Here is a 22,199-nt window from a genome sequence, read left to right on the forward strand (position 1 = left end):
TTTCAGGAGCAATTATGTTTGCCTCTGCACATTTTAGAAGAGAAAGGTTTGAGCCAGGTCGCAGTGACGGTGCAGGCTCTCCTGGAGCTTGCCCCCCCCAAGCAGCAGCACCACTTGTCTGCTGCGTGAGGACCCCCAGCACCTGGGCGCTGGCCCGGCCAACCCGGAGCAGGACGGGATGCTGCTGCCAGCCGGCTGCTTGCGCAAAGCTCTTGCGTGCTCTTACGAGGGACTGTTTCCATGATTCCTAACAGGAATATGTTGCTTCATTTCTCCATTTTAGGGGAGGTTATATCCGTTTCCATGGGACTGTTTTAGGAAGACACAGTTGGTTTTCACAAATGAAACTTAATTCTGCCATTACTGAGAACCCGACACCGAAGCCTAAACTGGCTGTGCTTTCCTAGAGAGCAGGCCTGTCTCCCATTCCAGGAAGAAAGCTTCTCAGAAGGATAGTTAGCTTTCCTGAAAGCAGAGACATGTTACTATCTTTACCTGTTTCCTGTTTCTGGAACCCACTGGTTTCCAAAACTGGCTGTTCATTAGAATCTCCTGGAGCATTTGTTAAAATGTAGACTCTCATTCCAGTAGGTCTAGAGCAGGGCCTGGGTATCTGCATTTTCAACTGACATAGTGAGACCACTTTCCCAAGCTGGGTATTTTTTTGTATGATGTCGAGAGTAATGACTCCACTATATTTGTCAGCCTCATTTAAAATCCAAAGCTATGTTATGATTACCTGGGACTGTCTGTCCAAGGCAAAACAAATATAATGTAGAAGGCCTAGACTTTTGCATAGTAAAGCAACGAGAGAGGTAAGTTATATTTAAGGCCAGTGTCTTAGGCCTTCCTCAGACTTCTGTCCGCCACCACCTAAAACTTGGTTCTCGTATGTGACATCCGAACATTATAAACAAGCACTCTACACACAGGTTCCAAACCCTTAGGATGGTAACAGGCACTACTCAGCATCATTTTCACTGAGCTCCCCCCACGCTGCTCCCAGGATACCGGACCTGCAAATACCTTCCCCTCACGGCAGATACACTTCCAGCTCCCTAACCAATGGAAGATTATGAAAACAGAGCAGAAGGAGTAAAAGAGAAGCCAAGTTTCTTAATTTCTTTCAAATAACTGCCAGTTTCCATGGCTGACTTAAAGCACCTGTGGCATCTTCAAAAACCACGTGCTGTCTCTGTAGCTAGCTCGTCCAACTCTCCTGCTGGTGCCTTCTTCACTCAATTGTGGGCCAAGCAAGAGGGCCCAAGGGCTCATGGAGCACAAAGCCAGGAACCTTTGTTCAAGTGTAAGCCACTAAGGTCTTTCTTACCCTAACATTTTGAACCCCTTTTAGTTGTCAGCATATCTTTTGGTATTCACTGCCTTTATAAACCACGTAAATAAGAGTAAGTGAAGATGCTAGTTATCTGAGATTTTTTGGGCTGTGAACTGTTCTGGACTTTCTTTACCAATGCATGCATTTGAGCAAAATGTTCTCTCTTTATCATGTAAATGCAGCATCTAAAAGTAACTGGATAAAATCATGTTGAGTATCTGGTCAAAAGAATGTTTTCTCCCTGTTCTCACAGGGAAACAGATTCAGCAGAACATTCCACTTTGTCAAAGTTTAAAATTAACATAAAACATCTGATATCAAAGCCCCACTGACCTTACAGAACAAAAGTAAAATTTTTTTAACTGCTTAGAGCCAGACCCCGTTATATTTACAGTTCTAAACAGACCCACCAATCAAAGCGACTTGTTTAGAATTTAGCTGTGTGCATTTTTAAACTATAGGTATTTCTCCTTCTAGTCAACATTAAACCTCAGTACAATTTCCGAATAATAGAAGCCATTTGAAATGAAACTCAGCAAAGAACAGGACTGTTTGTCACCTATTATGCAAGGAGTAATCCCAGAAGACATACATAATGCAACATTTGGAAGATTTGCAACTATTTATCCCATAGGAATAAGTGGAAATTTCCACTTATTTCACATCTTATACATAACGTGCAACCTTATTAATGCATTTTTATCAAACTAATGCAAATTTATATTTGAATTACTAGAAAAAAATTGTGTACAGTTTTGGTTGATAGTGAAAGAAAAATATCAAATGTGTTGAATTTCTTTTCTAAGTCAAGATGCAAAAACATTTCGTGAATGCTTTTGCTAGAAAATTTTTGTATTCAGTGTTCTGTATGTACCTTTTTTTTTTTTTAATAAACTGGAAAGAAAATTTAACATTGAGCCCTGCTAGACTCCAGTGTAAGATAAAGGTGCTGTAGTGGATCTGGCTGACCACTTATGAGCTTCCTACTGAAGCAGTGGCCGGCCCAGTGCGGAAGTATGAACAAAGAGGCGGCTAAGTGCCCACCCAGCAGGGGCCCCTGGCAGCTGTGGAGACCATAAGTCAGCAGGTTCTCTGGAAACAGCTTCTGGCTGGAGGGGCTGTTGTTTGGCTAGAACAGAATAGGGGGCTTATTAGGAGGTCACTCTCTTTAATAGCTTTTTAAAATACAGCCTCATAGCTAACTAAGGAGTCTGTGATTTCTCTTACTTGCTACAGCTCAGCAGTGACTAATGACATGTGACTATGCTGATGAGTAGGACAAAGTTTTAACAACTAAGTGCTTAAAATGGTTATAGAAATGAAGGAAAACATGGATATTTAGAAACTTTTTTATATACTTATTGCAGTGAGATGGTTTACAGCAGATTTCATTTTATTTCTGAAAATGTTGTAAACGTGTAATTAGTAAAAGATTTTGTAAAACATTGTCCTATATTTGTATGTCTGTAAATATAATGCATAAGTTCTAAGTATAAATATGTCAATATCATGTATGTTATTTTAAATTGCCTGTATGCCACCTTACTTGTTGACATGAAAATAAAAGCCAACACTTCAATCGCATGAAATAAAGGCTGACTTGAAAATGTTCATACCTAAAGCATGGTTTCCTTGGCAAAAATGAAAGGTTACTTACTCAGTTCCCTGAGGGAACATCAGTAGAAACTGGTTCCTCATAACAGGCCCTTGAGATCAATTTTATTTATTTATTTATTTATTTATTTTACTTTTTTTTTTTAAGATTTTATTTATTTATTTGACAGATAGAGAGCACAAGTAGGCAGAGTGGCAGGCAGAGGGAGAGGGAGAAGCAGGCTCTCCACTGAGCAGGGAGCCAGACGTGGGGCTTGATCCCAGGACCCCAGGATGATGACCTGAGCCGAAGGCAGCCGCTTAACCGACTGAGCCACCAGGTGCCCCTATTTTTTTTTTACTTTTGTAAAGAAGTATAGATAACAGTATTGCCCTGTATTTGGAATTACATATAAGGCTTAATTTGTGAAATACATATTGGACACTTTTCTCTCAGAAATTACCAACTGTGCAGGGCGCCCGGGTGGCTCAGTCGGTTGAGCGACTGCCTTCGGCTCAAGTCATGATCCTGGAGTCCCGGGATCGAGTCCCGCATTGGGCTCCCTGCTCGGCAGGGAGTCTGCTTCTCCCTCTGACCCTGCCCCCTCTCATGTGTTCTCTCTCTCTCTCATTCTGTCTCTCTCAAAGAAATAAATAAAATCTTTTAAAAAAAGTTTTAGAGATTACCAACTGTGCAATAGGGAAAGCTTTAGCATCCCGAGACACTCTGCTTGGATTATCTTTACTCTTTCAGTCATAATATCCTGCAAGGGGAGAATTGTTGAGGAAGCAAAGTAGGCATAGACCCCGGTGTCTCACTGATCAGAAATCTCTGCAGCTAGTCTTCCAGCAGGCCTGTGTCCCCACCTTACTGGGTTGTACATCCTAACAGTTCTGTTTATTCTAATTCATTATTTATTTGTTTGTTTATTTATTTATTTAAAGCTTTTATTTATTTGAGAGAGAGGATGAGATAGAGCATGAGAGGGGGGAGGAGGGTCAGAGGGAGAAGCAGACTCCCTGCTGAGCAGGGAGCCCGATGCGGGACTCAATCCCGGGACTCATTATTTATTTTTTAAATTTATAATTTATATCCCTACCTATTTCCCAGAAAAGGAGCTGAAGCAACTTATAATAAGATACGTATTCCATGCCCCCACCACCCCAGCAAAAACACCAAAGTGATAATAAACCTAAAAGACAGGAAGGAACCAACCTTTGGACCTTATACTGTGTCTATATTATGCTAGACACTTTATAAACATTATTTTCTAATTCCGAATGAACACTTGACTTTTGCTCAAGAGTTTTTTCACTGTAGACAAATGACAGAATCCGAGACATTACAGAAATTACTGAAGTTTTAATACATCACAATAACTAATAAGCCCATGAACTTCTTTCTGGTCAGAAAAAGCAAGAGAAATCTTTACAAGGCTCCTAGCAATACTTCTTCCCAGCAAAAGTTTTTCAAAATACGAAGCAGCCCTAAGTCGATGGTATACTCCTAATTCAGGGTTTGAAAACTAATACAACAGGCAAAGGGAAAGAACCAGGCAGCACCTGGGAATGTCCAAATAAGAAACAACCTGTAGATACAAGTTACCTGGGCTGCTAAAATGTTCTTCCTGCCTTCAAGTCCTCCTCGCCATCTCCAGAAGACCAGGGCAAAAGACGAGAACTCCGTCACTTGTTCTTGCCTTTCCGCTTGTCCTTGTCTTTGCCTTTACCTTTAGAATCCTGGCCATCATCTTTGTCCTTCCTCGGCAGTCTGAACCCACCGATTTCCCTCCGTACCCTAATGCCTCGCCACCAGGCCTGGAGCTGGAAGAGAAAGGCGGGGTGAGTACAATTCAGGGTAGGCCTGCCAAGCTGCATCCTTTTCGCATAAGGGAGTTGTCTCGTCATAAAGTAACTTCTGTCTGAAGAATGGTGTGTGTCTGAAACACGGAAGCAGCCATGCCCGCTCTCCCTCCAGCAACGCTCCCCTGTTTGCGGGATCCAGAACTGAAGCCACGGACTCCAGAGTAAAGTTCTCAAGGAGTAGACGTAAAGAAAAGGAATCTGATTAGGCCATTCTTTCCTTTACACCTAGAAACCTGGCTCCCATGTACTGCTTCTCTTTAGGAACATCCAAGTTCCCCACATCCAAACCATTTGATCCAAAAGGGATGTTAGTTAGCTAGGCCAGCATTTGGTCAAAAATGTGCAGATAATTTCAGTGACTTCAGTAGGCTTCCTGGTGCATTTCATGGCTTTAATGATTGATAAAAGGATCAGTACTCCTCTTTCAGAAAGGATTTCGATAGCTGCTTAAATATCTTAGTTATTAAACACAACTGTTCTGAATACAGTCTGGGCTACTTTAAAATCAGACTAAGCCCTAAAGACTGGGAGCAAATCCATTAGTGAAAACAAGTTTTCAGCTAGTCCTTAACATTTTTGCTCTAAATCAAGGAATCCTGCCAAATAAAAAACACCAAAGAGGCTCGATAAAAATTCTTGCTAACTATACATCTGCCTCTCTCCTAATAGAAAGCTCATGTTTAGGTTTGGATACCTGGTTCTAAATGTACTTTAAAGCTCTCTTAATCTACCCCATGACATATATATCAACAACTTCTGTTTGCACACTAGGATCTCAGCAGACACTCCTCTTTCAGAGAGAAAGGCAATCCTCTAAACAACAGTCCTGGTCCAGCTGATGTTATTTTTGCTTGAAAATATTTCCCAGAATCTGACCTGCCAGTTTCAACATGACTAATATACATGAGTTCATATAAAATTTAAAAAAAATTTTTTTAGACTACTTATTCCCTCCACCTTTTTGTGAAAACAGCTCTTATCAGAACCTAGCAGATAGCCTGGGCTAACATATAAATAGGATTTTGAGAAGCTTCTCCAGGGGCGCCTGGCTGGCTCAGTCGGTAGAACATGTGACCTTGAACTTGGGGTCATGAGTTCAAGCCCCACGTTGGGGGCAGAGTTACTTAAAAAAAAAAAAAAGCTCCTCCAAGAGCTGTTCTGATTATAAATAATATTCTTAAATTTGACCTTTGGGAGCAAGTTCTAGGTCCTGCTTCCCCTGCTAACCACCACTTTCCCCTGGATTGAGAGGTGGGGACATGTCCCTTGCTATGTGAACTATTTCCCTGCACCAAGGACTGCAGGCAAATTCCAGTAATAACAAAAGGCCATCCTTCCTTAGAGATCTCCTGTTCAATGCTTCGTAATAAATGAGAGAGACTTGGCGTTCGTCAGTGTTAGGCCAGCTACTGAATTGAAGGTGCCCCTAAGATGCCAACTCTGGGGCGCCCGGGTGGCTCATTCAGTTGAGTGACTGTCTTTGGCCCAGGTCATGATCCTGGACTCCCAGGATCGGGTCCCACATCGGGCTCCCTGCTCAGTGGGGAGTCCGCTTCTCCCTTTGACCCTCCCCCTTCTCGTGCTCTCGCTCTCTCACTCTCGCTCTCTCAAATAAAAATAAAATCTTAAAAAAAGAAAAACAAAAGATGCCAACTCTGGCTTTCTACCTTTAGGATGCTCTTTAATTCCAAGTCATCCTGTTCTATCTTCTTCCTGGTCTTCTCCCTTTCTAAACGATCTTCAATGATGACCTGTTCATACTCCCTTATCTATAAAAGTAAACATGAATCCTAGGTTATAAGACAGGCTTGGCAAGGTGTGGCCCAGCCAGCCCTGCACATTTAATATAAAATTTGAAAATAAAGTATGCCAAACCTAAAGATAAATCAAAGAAAAGAAAACCACTAAGTGGATTCCTATGTTGTAAATATTCATATATTAACTGTATAAAAAATTTTTCAGTTTAGATCATTCAAATTTCCTATAAAATCTCGCATAAAAATGAACTAGTAACTTGATGTGTGTTTAATGACCTCAAAGTAATGTAATTTTTTTTAAACTCATAGAAAGTACATATACAAATAGGAGCCATCTTTTAAAAGAGAAATTTGGGAAATTTTACAGTTATTCAATGATGAAACCATAATCAGAAGCTTTTTAAAAATCATAATTTACAGATTATCTTCAGAGACCATAAAGTAGAAATAATAACAGTATCTATCTCAAGAGGTTGTTGTGAGGGTGAAGTAAGTTCCTTGTGTGGAACACTAGCAAAGCGCCTGGAACAGAGCGAGCACCATGGCGGTGTGTCAGCTGCGGCTATTACTGTCCCCGTCATGGAGGTCATCGTCATCATCATCATCATCATCATTATCACGAAGAAGGCGCTCAGGGGTTTACAGGCACACCTCCGCTTTGTCACCAGAAATGGCGTTACCCAGCTGCCATAGCTCAGCTACCATCCATTCCTCAGGCGCTCAGCCTTCCACTATCAAGACTGCTTCCTTACCGTCTTCGCGAGTTCTTGAAGGTGTGCTAAGTCACTGGCCTTAGCAGCTTTGAGAGCATTTAGTTCATTCTGTTTCATTTCTGTGTCCTTATCAAATTTCTCCATCCAGAACTCTAGCTTTTCCTCAAGTTTCTGCTCGGAAAGAACATTAAAACATGGGTTCCACCAGACACAAAGCTTTATATACTGTATGAATCATTTATACAAGGTTCGAGAAAAAGCAAAACTTCTCTAGAGTGATAAAAGTCAGACTCGTGGCTACCTCTAGGGGATGGGTTGCTTTATTTGATCAGGAAGGGACAGGAGGGAGACTTCTGGGATGTTGCAAATGTGTTCTATATCTCTGTGTGGGTGGTGGTTACAGGAGTGTATATATGCAAACGTTCAAACTATATGCTTAATATGTGTATACTTAATATTATTACTCAATTTAAAAACAGAGGGAAGAGGGCCTTCCAGGTGTCTGGATAAGGGAAATCGGAAAGGAATAAAGGGTAGGTAGAAAATTTTGAAGGATAAGGAATGGCACAGATAAATCTGTGATTAATAAGAGTAAATACCAGGGGCACCTGAGTGGCTCAGTCGGCCAGGCATCTGCCTTCAGCTCAGGTCATGATCCCAGGGTCCTGGGATCGAGCCCCGCGTCAGGCTCCGCACTCAGCAGGGAATCAGCTTCTCCCTCTGCCTCTGCCTTCTGCTCCCCTTGCTCATGCTCTCTCTCTCAAATAAATTTAAAAATAGACAATAAAATCTTTTTTAAAAAATAACAGTAAATAGCAGTTGAGAAGGGTACAATGTCTTCAAAATCCTAAAAAATAATAAATGTGAGTCTAAGATTCTCTACTTCGCTAACCTAGGATTCAAATGTGAGAGAAAGAAAGACTATACCTGGTCTTTAGAGAAGAGTTAAGAGGGTATTTTAGCAATGAAATCTAAAATTTCATTTTAGGAAGAGATAGTACATGTGAGAAACAAATTATATTTAAGCTACAAAATATACTTTTTCAAAATAAATCATAATCTGGAACTAAAATCCCAAATTAGGCAGTATAGTCTCCTGGAAAGAGCCCAGATAGGCTCTGAAGGCAGAATGCCGAGGTTTCGCTCCCAACTCTGGGACTCAAATAAGTTAACTTAAATTCTTTAAGCCTCAGTTCCCTCACTTATTAAACAGAAATATGTAACGAATGATTTCAGCATGGGATGTAGGACAGGAAGAGTTAAAACTCTGCCTTAATAAAGACAAGAAGATAAAAGTATTGACTAACTCTAGACTTAGGAGGAAGAACAAAGTATAAATACATATGTTAAAATGTCAAGGGTTACCACTCCAAGAACATAATGCCGTAACTTCCAAACTCCTAGATCATGTACCTCAAGAATGAGATATCAAGAGGAGTTTTTAGCCTCTAACTCTGAAACTAGTAATACATTATATGTTAATTAATTGAATTTAAATTTTAAAAAATAAAACAAGTGGAATATAAGAAAAAAAAGCAGCATAACGCAATGAAAACAACACAAGCTTTAGAGCCTATCAGAGCCCGGTTCAAATCTTAAATCTCCCATTTTCTAGCTGTATATATTGGACATGTTAATTAATACCTCTGAGGCTTTGTTTCTTCTTTTGTAAAATGGGATTAATATTACCTACATCCTAGGATTATTATGAGGAATAAATATAATGTATATGGTGCCTAGCACTAAAAGGCTTTCAATAAATGGTGCTTATTTTCATTATAACTAACTAATTAAATAAATAAATAAATGAAATTTTAAAAAAAGAGGAGTCTTTAGGTGGTACATTGACATGGAATTTTTTAAAAACATGATTCAATTAATCATTCTGATCAAGTTAAATAGATCAGTTTGGTGCAATCATGTCTTTAACATCTTTCTAACTCTTGTTAACATTTTTCTTCTTTTTTTTTTAACAAAAAGAGATAGTCTCCAGGCAGGCAAGAAGAACTGGCTGAAATGCAATAACATCATTTGGTATTTATTGAACTTCTATTTATATTAATCTCTACTTATGGCAAATGATACTGGTTTTTCTTTTATAGTAATAATATAAAAATCTTAATTTTGTTGTTTAGGTGAGTAATTATGTACAAAATAGTAATAACACAGGCGGTATGCTGATATTACAAAACTATGAAAGTGGTATGCAAATAATGACTTTGCACTAGAGAGCAAGAAATCGAACAATATGGGACGCCTGGGTGGCTCAATCGGCTAAGCATCTGCCTTTGATCTCAGGGTCCTGGAATCCAGCCCCACATCAGGCTGCCTGCTCAGTGGGGAGCCTGCTTCTCCTTCACCCTCTGCCTGCCACTCTGCCTACTTGTGCTCTCTGCTCTCTCTCGTGTTCTCTCTCTCAAATAAATAAAATCTTAAAAAAATACACAAATAACTTGTAGATTAAGGAAATAATAAATTATAAACTACAAATTATAATGCCTATAATTTATTTAAAGGCGTGAAAAAGGTAAGATGGATTAATGGAGGAAGGATGTATAGAAATGTGATGAAGCAAGAATAAAAAAATCTTAGTGGTAGAATCTACCAGTAGATGATATAGGTGTTCACTCTAGAATTCTTCCAACTCTGTGTATGTTTGGAAACACTCAAAATAAAATGTTGGGAGAAATAAATAAATTAGAAATTATTTGAAAGGAATGACAACAGGGGTGCCTGGGTGGCTCAGTCGTTAAGCAGCTGCCTTTGGCTCAGGTCATGATCCCAGGGTCCTGGGATTGAGCCCCATGTCAGGCTCCCTGCTCAGCCAGGGAGTCTGCTTCCTCTCCCACTCCCCCTGCTTGTGTTCCCTCTCTCACTGTCTCTCTCTCATAAATAAAATATTTTTTAAAAAAAAAAAGAAAAGAAAGGAGTGACAACATAGGGGCACGTGGGTGGCTCAGCGGGTTAAGCATCTGCCTTCGGCTCAGGTCATGAGCCCGGTGTCCTGGGATCAAGCCCCACAACGGGCTCCCTGCTCAACGGGGAGTCTGCTTCTCCCTCATCCACTGCCCTTGTCCCCACTTGTGCTCACTTGTGCTTTCTCTCATGCTCTCTCTCCCAACAAACAAATAAAAATCTTAAAAAAAAAAAGAATGACAACATAAACATTATGTATCAAAACCTATATACTGCAGCCAAATAGTACTCAAAAAATATGTTGGGTTACATGCATATAATAGAAAATAATAAAATTTTAAAATAAGTGAATAAAACATTTAAAAAACTAGACAAAAGATTATCAACTAATTACTCAAAACTAAAGCAAAAACCAATGAAAAGGAAAAAATAAAACAAACATTTGCTCAATAAAGCCAAAAGATGGTATCTGCGAAGACCAATAAAATGGCCAAAACTTTGACAAATCTTAGCAAGATAAAGGGAGAGAAGACACAAATTTTTTAAAAATAAAAGATGAAAAAGATAACTACAGAAATAAAGGAAAGTTTTAAATTGTGAGACTATGGAGCACACCTTTATACTAATAAATTTGAAATGAATGTTTTAGATGAAATGGGTTCTTTCTAGGAAGAAATTACCAAAAATGACTCAAAAAGAGATTCTTTGGATGAAGACATCAATAATCATTTAAAAAATTGAAAAGGTAGCTGACCATCTCCCCTTGAAAATGGTACCCAGACAAGATTGTCTATGACTAAATTTTAGCAAAGTTTCAAGGAACAGATAATAATCTATTTGTTCTATTGGTATTTTTAGGTTTCAGAGCATAAAAAGGTGGAAAGCTTCCCAAGTCAAGCTGCTAAGCTAGCATACCTGATAGCAACACAGAGAACACCAAAAAATAAATCTATAGGTTAATCTTGTTTATGGAATATATAAATGCAAAATAAAAATCTACGAATCAATCTAGCAGTCTGGTAAAAGAATAATATATTATGAACAAGTAGGGTTTATCCCAAGAATTTAAAGATGATTCAACAGCAATAAATCTATTAATATATTTTACTTTATTAGCATATTAAGAAAGAAAAAGCCCATATCATCTCGATGGAAAAAATCCATCTCATAAAACATGAATACTCATTCCAGATTAAAAAGGAAAAAAAAAAAAACCTCAGCAAGACCAAAAGGAAACTTACTTAACCTGATAAAAGTTTATCTCCCATAAACCTACAGAGTAAACCTCATACAATCCCCATTTGTGCCTGTATCAACTGATCGCCTCTCAACCCTACATGCCTCCTATGCCGGCAGCTTGGTCAACCTGGATGCTTGCTCTAATTAGTTCTCTTTTGCCCTTGTGGCACAATGATAAGCTTTGTCAGTCGAGGGTGCTGGGAGGGACGTGAGAGGAGAGCTTCCCTCCTTGGTTCCAGTGTCCTTCCTCTTTTGTTCCTGGGGCACACGGCTGACAGTGGCATGTGTGTGGGACACTGATGCCACTTATTCACCAACAAGTTTTGTTGACACAACAGGATTCTTGCTTACCAAAGAGCCCACCGTTCCCAGTTTGCCCACTTTATCCCACTATCTATGAACCTACTCTGACGCAGAACAACAAAGCGAACATCTCTCTCTGTTTATCCCTTCCTTGGATACAATCCTTCGAACCTAGGATGGTCTTTAGAGTTCTCTTTTACCCTTTCTTTGTAGCCAATCCCTTATTATCAGTTAATGATTCTTTTGCTAAATGTTCCCTGCTGAAACTACTGGTGTGTTTTCTGTCACCTAACTGAACCGTGATTCAAAACTGGTACCAAAAATACCTTCTGTCCCGCCTTCTCATTCATATGTCTTATTAAGGCATCCAAAGTCCTTGCTACGTCCTGTTCATCAGATAGAATCAACATAATGCTGTAGACTACCCCAACGTCTTGCAGAAAGCCAGAGCAAGCAGTACCTCTGTGGACGGCATTATGGCCCTGATGTGAGCCTGTGAGGGTATACTGTTGGCCCTGCCAGGTAAAAGCAAACTGCTTCTGGAGGTTCTTCCAAACTGGGTTGGAGACACAAGCTTTGGTCAGGTGAAGGTTAATAGCTGCCTACCAAGTGCCAGTGGCCTTTGAAGAATTTTTCCAGTCAAGATACTACACCCGGAACTATAGAGCTGCAGTTGGAGTCATCACCTGACCGCACTTACAATAGCCCCAGTCATTGTCCAAGATCATTCAACTTAACAGGCCACACAGCTGAGTTAAATGGGGATGTGGTAAGTACCACTACCTCTGCTTCTTTCTTTTTTGTTGGCACTAATTTCTGCAGTTGCAGCAGGCGTGCAGCATTTGCTCATGATTTACCAGGTTGGTAGGAAGGGGAAGTTCCAGAGACTTCTACTTAGCCTTTACTACTATGATAGCCCTCACTCCATAGGTCAGAGAGCCAGTGTGGCAATTCTGTCTGTTGCTGAGAATGTCTATTCCAATTATATGTTCCATCATGGGAAATAACTACAGGGTGGATCCACAGAACAAGTGGGCCCGGAGTAAATCAGACTTCGGCTCAGGTCGTGATCCCAGGGTCCTGGGGCCAAGCCCCCCATCAGGCTCCCTGCTCAGTGGGGAGCCTGCTTCTCCCTCTCCCACCCCCCTGCTTGTGTTCCCTCTCTCGCTGTGTCTCTGTCAAATAAATAAATAAAATCTTAAAAAAAAAAAGTATTTATGTATTGCTTGTGTTACTGGGTTGTCGATCTAGGAAACGCTGACTTTACCCACCCATCATCCATTTATCCACCGACTCATCCGACTGTTATTAAGCACATGCTAACTATGTGTCTAACACTCGAGCAAGTAACATGGTACATCATCCCTAAACTTCCTGGGTGTAAGACCCTCTTCCTAATAGCCTACCAGATTTTTGTTTTCAGTAAGGCCCTCTGAGATAGCATCTGTAAAGTATTTTCTTTAACCACAAATTTGGAATTGTTTACTGAAAATTTATTAGCTTTCTCAAAGAAGCTAGACTGAATTGTAAGCTAGACATTTTTTCCTTATTCATCCAACAGGGTTATCTTTTTAAAACTCCACTCAGCTTAGTTTGTTATTAGTTTTAGAAATACTAAGTAAAACCATTTCAGTCACATAATTCACACAAGAAGAAATAAGATGAATAAAGAAATATACGAAAAATGGTCAATTTTTCAATTCTATTAGCAAAAAAAAAAGCAAAATAAACAACTCATTAAATTAACACCTTAAAAATATCTAAAATGCCTGGTGTGGTTGATGATACCTTGAAATTAGTGTCAGCAATTTACATTGTTGATGGTAGTGTAGAATAGAAAGTATTAGCAATATTTATCAAGAGTCCAGTCTCTCTGACATAACACTGTCATGTTTCAGATTTACTTTTGGTAAATAACTGCAATGAAGGAGAACAGTTTTTTGGGCAAAGCTTTCATTACTGCATTATTTATAATAATGAAACCTTGGAAATAATCTAAATATCCAAAATAAAGGGTAACAAGCAAACTATGGCATAATCATTCAATAGAACATAAAACTATTTTAAACTATTTTATGAAGACACTGTAATAACATGAAAAAAGATGGGTGAAAAAGCAATTGACAATTAAAAAAAGTCTTCCCTCAACTAAGAGTATGTTATTTTAATAATTTTAAAAATCAGTAAATTTTATTTTAAAATTATGACTATGAGGAATATAGGAGCAAGAAAACAGTTTCTTGTATAATGCTAAATGATAAAGGCAGAAGACAAAATTTTACCTGTACTCAAATTACAGCTTTACAAAATATTCATTCAGATAGATAACTGTGAGACAAGACATGGGCTACAGCTCATTCATTAGGCCGGTAGAATTATGGTTGATTTTTTTATCCCTCAACAAATTTTTCCTTAAAAAAAATTTTTTTTTGCCATCCTTGGTATTTTGTAAGTGGAACACAAACCCATTAGAGGGTAGAAAAGTTTTGGTGACCCACCTGCTGCTCCTTTCTAAGGAACATTTCAATCTCCATGTGAATCCTGTTCTCTTCTTCGGTTTTCAACCTCAGCTTCTGTGACAACAATAAACCAGTATCAGGGATTCTTGCCATGAGGAGTTCTCAAGATTAGAGGTGTAGCTGTGACCATATCTCAGTTTTCTTTACCAGCTGGGATCCCAAGAATCCTGCCGTATTGCTCTAGGGAGGCAAATCATTCCCTTCAACCCAATTCGTGTTCACGAACATCACTGAGCCACGTGTCGGGCACTGTGTGGGACACAACACGTGCCAGTGCCCAGGACAAAAGGACCGGGGTCCGCTTGCCTGGATAAAGTGATGTCAATTTAAGGAGAGAAACAATGCTTCAAGGGCACAAGTTTCCTAGGCCTAGAAAAGGAAATTCCAGAGTGCAAGGAAAGTTTGTAGTCAGAGTCGTATGACAAACCCGGGGGAGTAAGCTTTCAAATAAGCGGGGGCCCAGAGAAAGCAGTCCTCCTCCCCACAGATGAGCCTACTCAGCTCTGCTCCTTCCCACCTACCCACTGTCCGTTTAGCCATTGTAGCCTTGCTTTTCTAATGAGGGTCCACTCTTTGTTTCTTTCTCCTGATAATTTTCCACCATGACTTCCCAGCTTTATAAATTTAGGTTTGAATGAAGTTCAGCTCTCTTGATTTTGTATTTCTTAATGGAGGGATAAAAGGTACCAGTTGGGCAGCAGCAAAAAAACACACTTAGTAAGTATCTTGAAACGGCAACTGGTTTTATAAAATAAGGATAAAGTGACCAAGGGAGGAAAGTACAACTGATTTTCAAAGTCATCACCAAAAACAGTGGATGCAGGCTACAGCCCATCAGAATCTCTGCCTGCAAATACACAAGACCTCATTCTGTTTTTATTTCTAGTCTCAAATGTGAGAGCTGCAGGAGAGATGGAGCAAAGATCAAGAAAATCTCCCCCTGCTTCCTCCTGTGTTCGCTGAGGCAATACGAAGAGTGACAGCTCGAATGCTGTGTACTGTGTTCACTCCCAGTGTAGCAGTGATTACCCCTATCTCTTCCAGCAAGAGCTCCTCAGTTCTGTTATATTTCTTCTGGGTCTGGGAGATCTGCAGCTCAGTGTTCCTCTTCATGTAGCGATTTTCCATGTTGGTTTTTGCCTTCATCTCTTGCAACTGGTCCTTGAGGTGAGCAATATATTCATTCCGACTCTGTAGAGGTAAGACCAAGTTTCTAAATTAAAATACATTCGGGGGCGCCTGGGTGGCTCAGTTCGTTGGGCATCCGACTCTTGATTTTGACTCAGGTCATGATCTCAGGGTCATAAGATGGAGCCTGGCACTGGGCTCTTTGCTCAGTAGGGAATCTGCTTGAGATTCTCTCTCTCTCCCCCTCCCTTTCCCTTTGCCCCTCCCCCTGGCCTCTCTCTCTCTTTCTCTCTAAAATAAATAAATCATTTTAAAAATAATAAAGTAAAAAAAATACATTCTACCTCCATTCAGTTCAGCCAATGGCTAAAGCCTACCTTTTGTATTTATAAATCAACAAGAAACTAGATCTATTTTCCTATTATTGCACTATAGGAAAGTTAGCCAATAATCATGGATAGTATACATGAAAATGAAGGATAAGTAGTTCTAAGCATCAGGAATGGGAGATTCTTTCCTAGGTACACTATTTGGGTAGTCTGTATGCACAAAGATTTCCCATTACTATGTCAGTTTGGTAGAAAGATCCCTGGTCTAAATGATCAAAAGACCTGTCTTCCCACCCAAGCCCCCAGTAGCTGTGTTAACCTGGCCAAGTCAGTTAAACTCTCCAAGTCTTACCTTCTATAAAATAAAAACATTAATATCTGCCCTGTCTGGAATATCTCAGCAAGTGATTATAGGGGAATTAATTAAGAATATGTAAAAACTCTTTGCAGGTCACAAAGTGCTTGGTAATTTTAAGGTTTCCATATTCATTCAAAAAATATTCATTCAGTACCATACTAAGTTAAATAGTGGAGACCTAATAGACATTGTCTTTGCCTTCATAAAGCTTACAGTCTAGTGATAGAGATGTGATTAAAATAAAGCACACTTTTTGGGGCAACTGGCTGGCTCAGTCGGTGGAATGTGTGCCTCTTGATCTCAGGGTTATGAGTTCGAGCCCACGCTGGGTGTAGAGATTACTTAAAAATAAAATCTTAAGGGGTGCCTGGGTGGCTCAGTGAGCTGGGCAGCTAACTCTTGATTTCAGCTCAGATCATAATCTCAGGGTCGCGAGATCAAGCCCCATGTTGGGCTCCCTGCTCAGCAGGGAGTCTGCTTCAGGATTCTCTCCCTTTGCCCTTCTGCCTGCTTGCTCTCTTTCTCTCTAAAATAAACAAATAAATCTTTAAAAAAATAAAATAAATAAATAAAATCTTAAAAAAGAAAGCAAACTTTTTTAAAGGCACAAAACACTATTAAAGAATAGGACAACAGGCTGTGGGACAGAGTAACAATGGAGGTCCACATTAGATCCGATAGTCTATAAAGGATTCTCTGAGAAAGGAATGTTAAATCTGGCACCTGAACAATAAGTATGTATGTCACATGAAAAGTGGGGTCAAGGAAGAGTCTAAGAAAAAGGAAAAATACATGCCTGAGTCCTGAGGCAGCAAAAACCCGGATACATTCCAGGAACTGAAAAAAAACTCCGGAGACTATCCCAGCAAGGGTTGAGAGTGGGACAAGATGAGGTTGTAGAGGGAGGTAGGATGGACCATGTAGGACCTCACAGGCACTCGTATGGAGTTTGAACTGTAATCCAAGGGCCACGGGAAGCCTCGGAAGGGTTTTAGGGAGGTAACATCTGATTGAGAAGAATCAGACACAGCACGAGTAATTTCACAGAGAGATGATCAGTTAGCTGACAGCATGACAAGCCAATACAATCAATAATGAAAATGCATTGCTTTAGTCAGAAATCTCTGTTTCTCTAAATACCAACCAACTTTAGCTGTACCATGGAAGTTGGGTGGAGTTAGTTCTAAGCATTAGAAGAAGAAGCAGAGCAGAAATCGGTCACGATCGTCCACGATGAAAAGCAAACACGGTTTAAAGGATCATAGGCCCCTAAAAATAGTCAGAAAGGAACTCTTCAAGCATCTTGTCTGGCTTCTTGGTGTAACTCTATGGAATCATTCCAATTACCCAGTAGTTACTACCACGGTATCGGAGCCCCTCCAAGAAGATAAGGATCTCTGGCAGAGAACATGAGAGAAGCCCAGTTGCTAATACATCGCAGTACTTCTTAACCCCTTACAAGTTGTAGGATTGTGAGCAATTTACTTAACCTAAGACCTTTCTCAACTGTAGAATCCTGCCAGTGCCTCACACAACTTAGCTACTCAATAAATGTTTATTAAATGCATTTTAAGAGAGGCCTTTTTTGGCTCACTTTTCCCCCTTCCCTTCTTTCTACACTCTCCTCCCTTTTCCCAGCTCTTCCCATTTTGCTTCGCTCCTCCCTCCTAGTTCAAGCTATATGGTAGTCAGCGATAAAGTCTGGGTTTCCAGGAAGACCTGAGTTAGAGTGAAGTGTGACAGCTTCACTTCCTCATTGGCCGGAATCTTTATACCCATCTAACCGCTTAGTCTTTCTTCGAGGCCCTGCTTATAGGCCACTGAAGTCCAGACAACCTTCTCTAGAAAACCTCAGCCCATATAAATGACTGTAGTTTTATTTCTCACAGAATCTAATGGTGTTGAACAGTTAGGTATTCATTAAATAGCATCCATACAAAGATACACTTTCAAAAACTCAAGAAAATGTTCTGGTCAGTTTTCTTTAACAAACCGAATATTGAATCTTTCAAAGTAAAAATATGAAGATCCGAAATGCAGAGTTAAAACTCTAGGAGGTTCTGCCTATGGCAAGCAAAAGGTATTATGTTACGTAACTTAATAAGGTCATAAACCATTGGTCTACAATTACCCTGTGCCAAGCCAAAGGCATCTGGTTTCAGTGCTGTTGCCATGGGCCTCAGATTATTCCCTCCTATACTGCTGTTCTGCACAACTTGTGGCCTTCTATGGTGACTGTGTGGGAACAGAGGAAGATATAAAATATCGACAGGCTAGTGATGGTAAAATCATGATCAAATGCACTGCAGCATCATTCCATATCTTCATCTTCCCGGTCTGCAAAAAGGAGGTGACCTAGAAGCAGGGCGGGTACAGGCCAAGGGTCGTCGTGGGTTGTAGGAGTTCCTTTTAAGATTCTCACTACGAAAAGATCTGCCCTCACCACAACCCACCAGCATAACCCTGGTCGCCCAGGGTGTCTACAGCCTTCCCCATGATCAAGGCCTGTGGACTGATGCAGCATATTTGTGGGTTTTTGTAGCAGACCAAACTTGACTTACAAATCCCCAAATTGCCTTCAGATCTGTACTCGTTATTTGAATTCAGAGGAGGATGATTTAGTAATGGAAACAAGCAGTCAACCAATTATAGTTAATAAGGCTCCAATGGCTGCCACAAGAGTGTGAGCCAAAGGATTTTAATGGTAGTGTCCGTTTTCATAATTGAACACAAAGTAGAGATGAGGGTTTGGTTGGAGGGAAAAAGGAAAATGGGAATGTGGTCTATTAAAGTGACAAAAGCCAAAGAAAAAAATACAATTCTATATTAAGTTAACATCTGTATTTGTCTGTCTAGGACTAAGAATAGCGGCTGATTCTAGAACAGTCTCTGAATAAACTCTGAGCTACACAGTCACCCATTCTAAGATGCAGATGAGACAGGTCCAGACTTCTGAAGATTCAGGCTCCAATTCCAGCCATTCCTTCATTTCCATTTGAACAATTCTCGTTTCAATTGTACTAATTTCCTCCTCCCTTTTGTAATAAAGTTTCCATACACCTCACTGTCTTGACTGATCTCCTCTGAGTAAACTCCTTTAAATGTAATGCCTAAAACTATACACAATATTATAAATGTCTAACTACAACAGAGAGCACAGGAGTATTTTTTTCCCTGTTGTATAAACACTATACAGTGCCACAAACTGCAGCAATCAAAACAAAGAGGAAGCACTTCAAATGCTTTTGACGAGACCGGTCACGACTGTCAGGGTTCTGAGGACAATCCAGTAGAAGCAGCACTGTAAAATCTACAGAAGATGGGAAGGCAGGCACCTTTTAAAAATGCTGTTACTACAGAGCACCTGGGTGGCTCAGTTGGTTAAGTGTCTCACTTTGGCTCGGGTCATGATCTCAGGGTCCTGGGATGGGGCTTCGTGCTCAGGGGTGAATCTGCTTGCCCTCTACACCCCCCTGCTTGTGCTTGCTTTCCCTCTCTCTCTTTCTCTCTCTCAAATAAATAAAATCTTTTTTTTTAAATGCTGTTACTACCACAAAAAGTGGTAAGACCCTAACCTCAGGGACCCATGTTAGAACCTGCCTAAGCCTCTAATGAAACTATTGAAGAGAAGTTAGGTCTTCACAATCCTCAACTTCTAAGAGTCTTCTAAACAAAATTAGGCCTTTTGTTTCACTTTTCGCATCCTCCTGGAGTCAGTTCAGTGTTCTAGTAATCAACTGGGTTTTGAATTCTGATGTCTATTACTTATCAAATACCAGCTTTGAGTTGCTTACAAATTAGCAAGCATGCCTTCTATATCTTCATTTACTTCTTTAATTCATTTTGGAGCCCAGAGATCATCAGAGTCATCTCAACCTATTCTCTTTGGTACTCACTCTATATCCAGTCCCCCTGAAAAGGAAATTAAAGTCATCAAAGAGTATAAAAAGCTGAGGGGCTAAGTGAAGAAAAGAACTAGGTAACATGCAAAAGTTAGTAATAGCGTGGCCAGAGAAAAACCAAAGTATGGCTCGGAGGATGGAGTAGTTCAGGCCTGTTTTAAAACATGATGCAGCAGTGCCTGGGTGGCTCAGTTGGTTAGGTGTCTGACTCTTGATTTCAGCTCAGGTCAGGATCTCAGGGTCATGAGATAGAGCCCCCAAATCAGGCTCTGCACTAAGCAGGGAGTCTGCTTGAGATTCTTTCTCTCTCTCTGCCCCTCCCTGCCCATGTGTGTACTCGCTGCCTCTCAAATAAATAGATCTTTTATTTTTTTTAAGATTTTATTTATTTATTTGACAGAGAGAGACACAGTGAGAGGGAGAACACAAGCAGGGGGAGTGGGAGAGGGCGAATCAGGTTTCCCTCTGAGCAGGGCCCCGATGCGGGTCTCGATCCCAGGACCCTGAGATTATGACCTGAGCTGAAGGCAGACTCTTAACGACTGAGCCACCCAGGCGCCCTTCAAATAAATAAATCTTAAAAAAAAAAAAAAATATATATATATATATATATATATATATATGATGAAAAGCTTCAGCATAGCACTGAACTTTCCAAAGTGCAGTCAATGGGGCGCCTGGGTGGCTCAGTCGTGAAGCGTCTGCCTTCGGCTCAGGTCATGATCCCAGGGTCCTGGGATTGAGCCCTGCATCAGGCTCCCCGCTCAGTGGGAAGCCTGCTTCTCCCTCTCCCACTCCCCCTGCTTGTGTTCCCTCTCTCTCTGTCTCTCTCTCTCTGTCAAATAAATAAATAAATAAATCTTTAAAAATAAATAAATAAATAAATAAAAGGGGTGCCTGGGTAGCTCAGTTGTTAGGCGTCTGCCTTCTGCTCGGGTCATGGTCCCGGGGTCCTGGGATCGAGCCCCGCGTTGGGATCCCTGCTTGGCGGGGAGCCTGCTTCTCCCTCTTCCACTCCCCCTGCTTGTGTTCCTTCTCTCACTGTGTCTCTCTCTGTCAAATAAATAAATAAAATTTAAAAAAAGAAAGAAGAAAGAAAGAAAGAAAGAAAGAAAGAAAGAAAGAAAGAAAGAAAGAAAGAAAGAAAAGAAAGAAAGAGAAAAGAAAAGAAAAGAAAAGAAAAGAAAAGAAAAGAAAAGAAAAGAAAAGAAAAGAAAGAAAGAAAGAAAGAAAGAACAACAACAAAGTACAGTCAATGACCGTGGATGGCAATGCGGTTGCTGAATAAAGAACCAAAAGCTGAGGAATTAGTAGTGCTACAGTTGGCTTAAGGCCACCCAGTCTAGACATTCATGTGAATCTGGATCTAAGAAATTTTAGGGTTGCAGGGCATCCAGCTTTGTGCCCTTTGGCTCCTGTAACCAGTCGAAATGAGTAGGAGTGGGTTCATATCCTTCATTGTTACTACATTTAACCTCAATAATCAGGGCAAAGCTGAAATAAGTGAAGTACTCTTCTTTATCAGCCAACCTTCTCCTTGAAGGCATATACATACATAATAAATATATATATAATTTATTATATTACTATATATAAATAAATACACGTATATATAAATTTAAGGGAAATGAGAAGCCCTAGGCCCAGGAGAAAAATAAATCCTCCATGACATCCTGTTTTGAGAATATCTCCCCAATGCTAAATACCTCAGTGGCAGCTCCAGCCCTGGAAAGGTTTATTGTATGTGCCAGAGGCAGCAGAATCAGGTAAGGGTAATTGTTTAAAGAAACTCCAGGTCAACCTAAAGCCACAGGTCTGGAGCAGATTAGATACAGCCCTAAGAAACACAACAACAAAGGTTACAGACCCCAAACCCTGACCCTCAAGGACAAGATAGATTTCTTATATGATGAGCCTCCCCAACCTTTATGGCACCCATTGCTGATGTTTGCCCAGAGAAGCATGGCTTTATAAGGCCCTCCATAATCTGTTCTGTAGCTCCCATTCTAGGTTCATCTATGTTATTCTCTCCCTTTCTCTCCAAACTTTAGCAGCTATAAACTGGCCTTCTTTTAGTTCCTTACATATCCCAAGTTCTATCTCCTAACTGAATATTTAGAAGTTCAACTTTCACTATTGCCAGTAAGCTCCTACAAGTATGACCCTCACACAGTTAATAACTCTAAACTCTGGACTCGATATAAAAGGAAATTACATAAAACATTGGAGTGTACAAAATC

The 22,199-nt window shown here is 40.2% G+C and overlaps 2 protein-coding genes across 4 annotated transcripts in view; one reads left to right on the plus strand and one right to left on the minus strand.

Moving 5' to 3' along the window:
- The window catches only part of LRCH3 (leucine rich repeats and calponin homology domain containing 3), a 115,557-nt gene extending 112,610 nt beyond the window's left edge, over nt 1-2,947 (plus strand). For both annotated transcript variants that reach the window (XM_027584683.2, XM_027584685.2), the window contains one exon: nt 7-2,947. In XM_027584683.2, the coding sequence (XP_027440484.1) occupies nt 7-129 (123 nt within the window). In that variant the 3' untranslated portion in view covers nt 130-2,947. The remainder of the gene's footprint in view (nt 1-6) is intronic.
- A 1,330-nt stretch (nt 2,948-4,277) lies between these two features.
- The window catches only part of IQCG (IQ motif containing G), a 41,982-nt gene continuing 24,060 nt past the window's right edge, over nt 4,278-22,199 (minus strand). The window contains exons 7-11 of one of the 2 annotated variants that reach the window (XM_027582033.2): nt 15,272-15,433; nt 14,222-14,296; nt 7,305-7,436; nt 6,463-6,564; nt 4,278-4,753 (exon numbers count right to left, since the gene is read on the minus strand). In XM_027582033.2, coding sequence (XP_027437834.2) covers nt 4,616-4,753; nt 6,463-6,564; nt 7,305-7,436; nt 14,222-14,296; nt 15,272-15,433 — 609 coding nt within the window. In that variant the 3' untranslated portion in view covers nt 4,278-4,615. The remainder of the gene's footprint in view (nt 4,754-6,462; nt 6,565-7,304; nt 7,437-14,221; nt 14,297-15,271; nt 15,434-22,199) is intronic. The other variant, XM_027582035.2, reaches the window with a different exon arrangement.

Source organism: Zalophus californianus, chromosome 1, assembly GCF_009762305.2.
Source record: "Zalophus californianus isolate mZalCal1 chromosome 1, mZalCal1.pri.v2, whole genome shotgun sequence".
NCBI lineage: Eukaryota > Metazoa > Chordata > Mammalia > Carnivora > Otariidae > Zalophus > Zalophus californianus.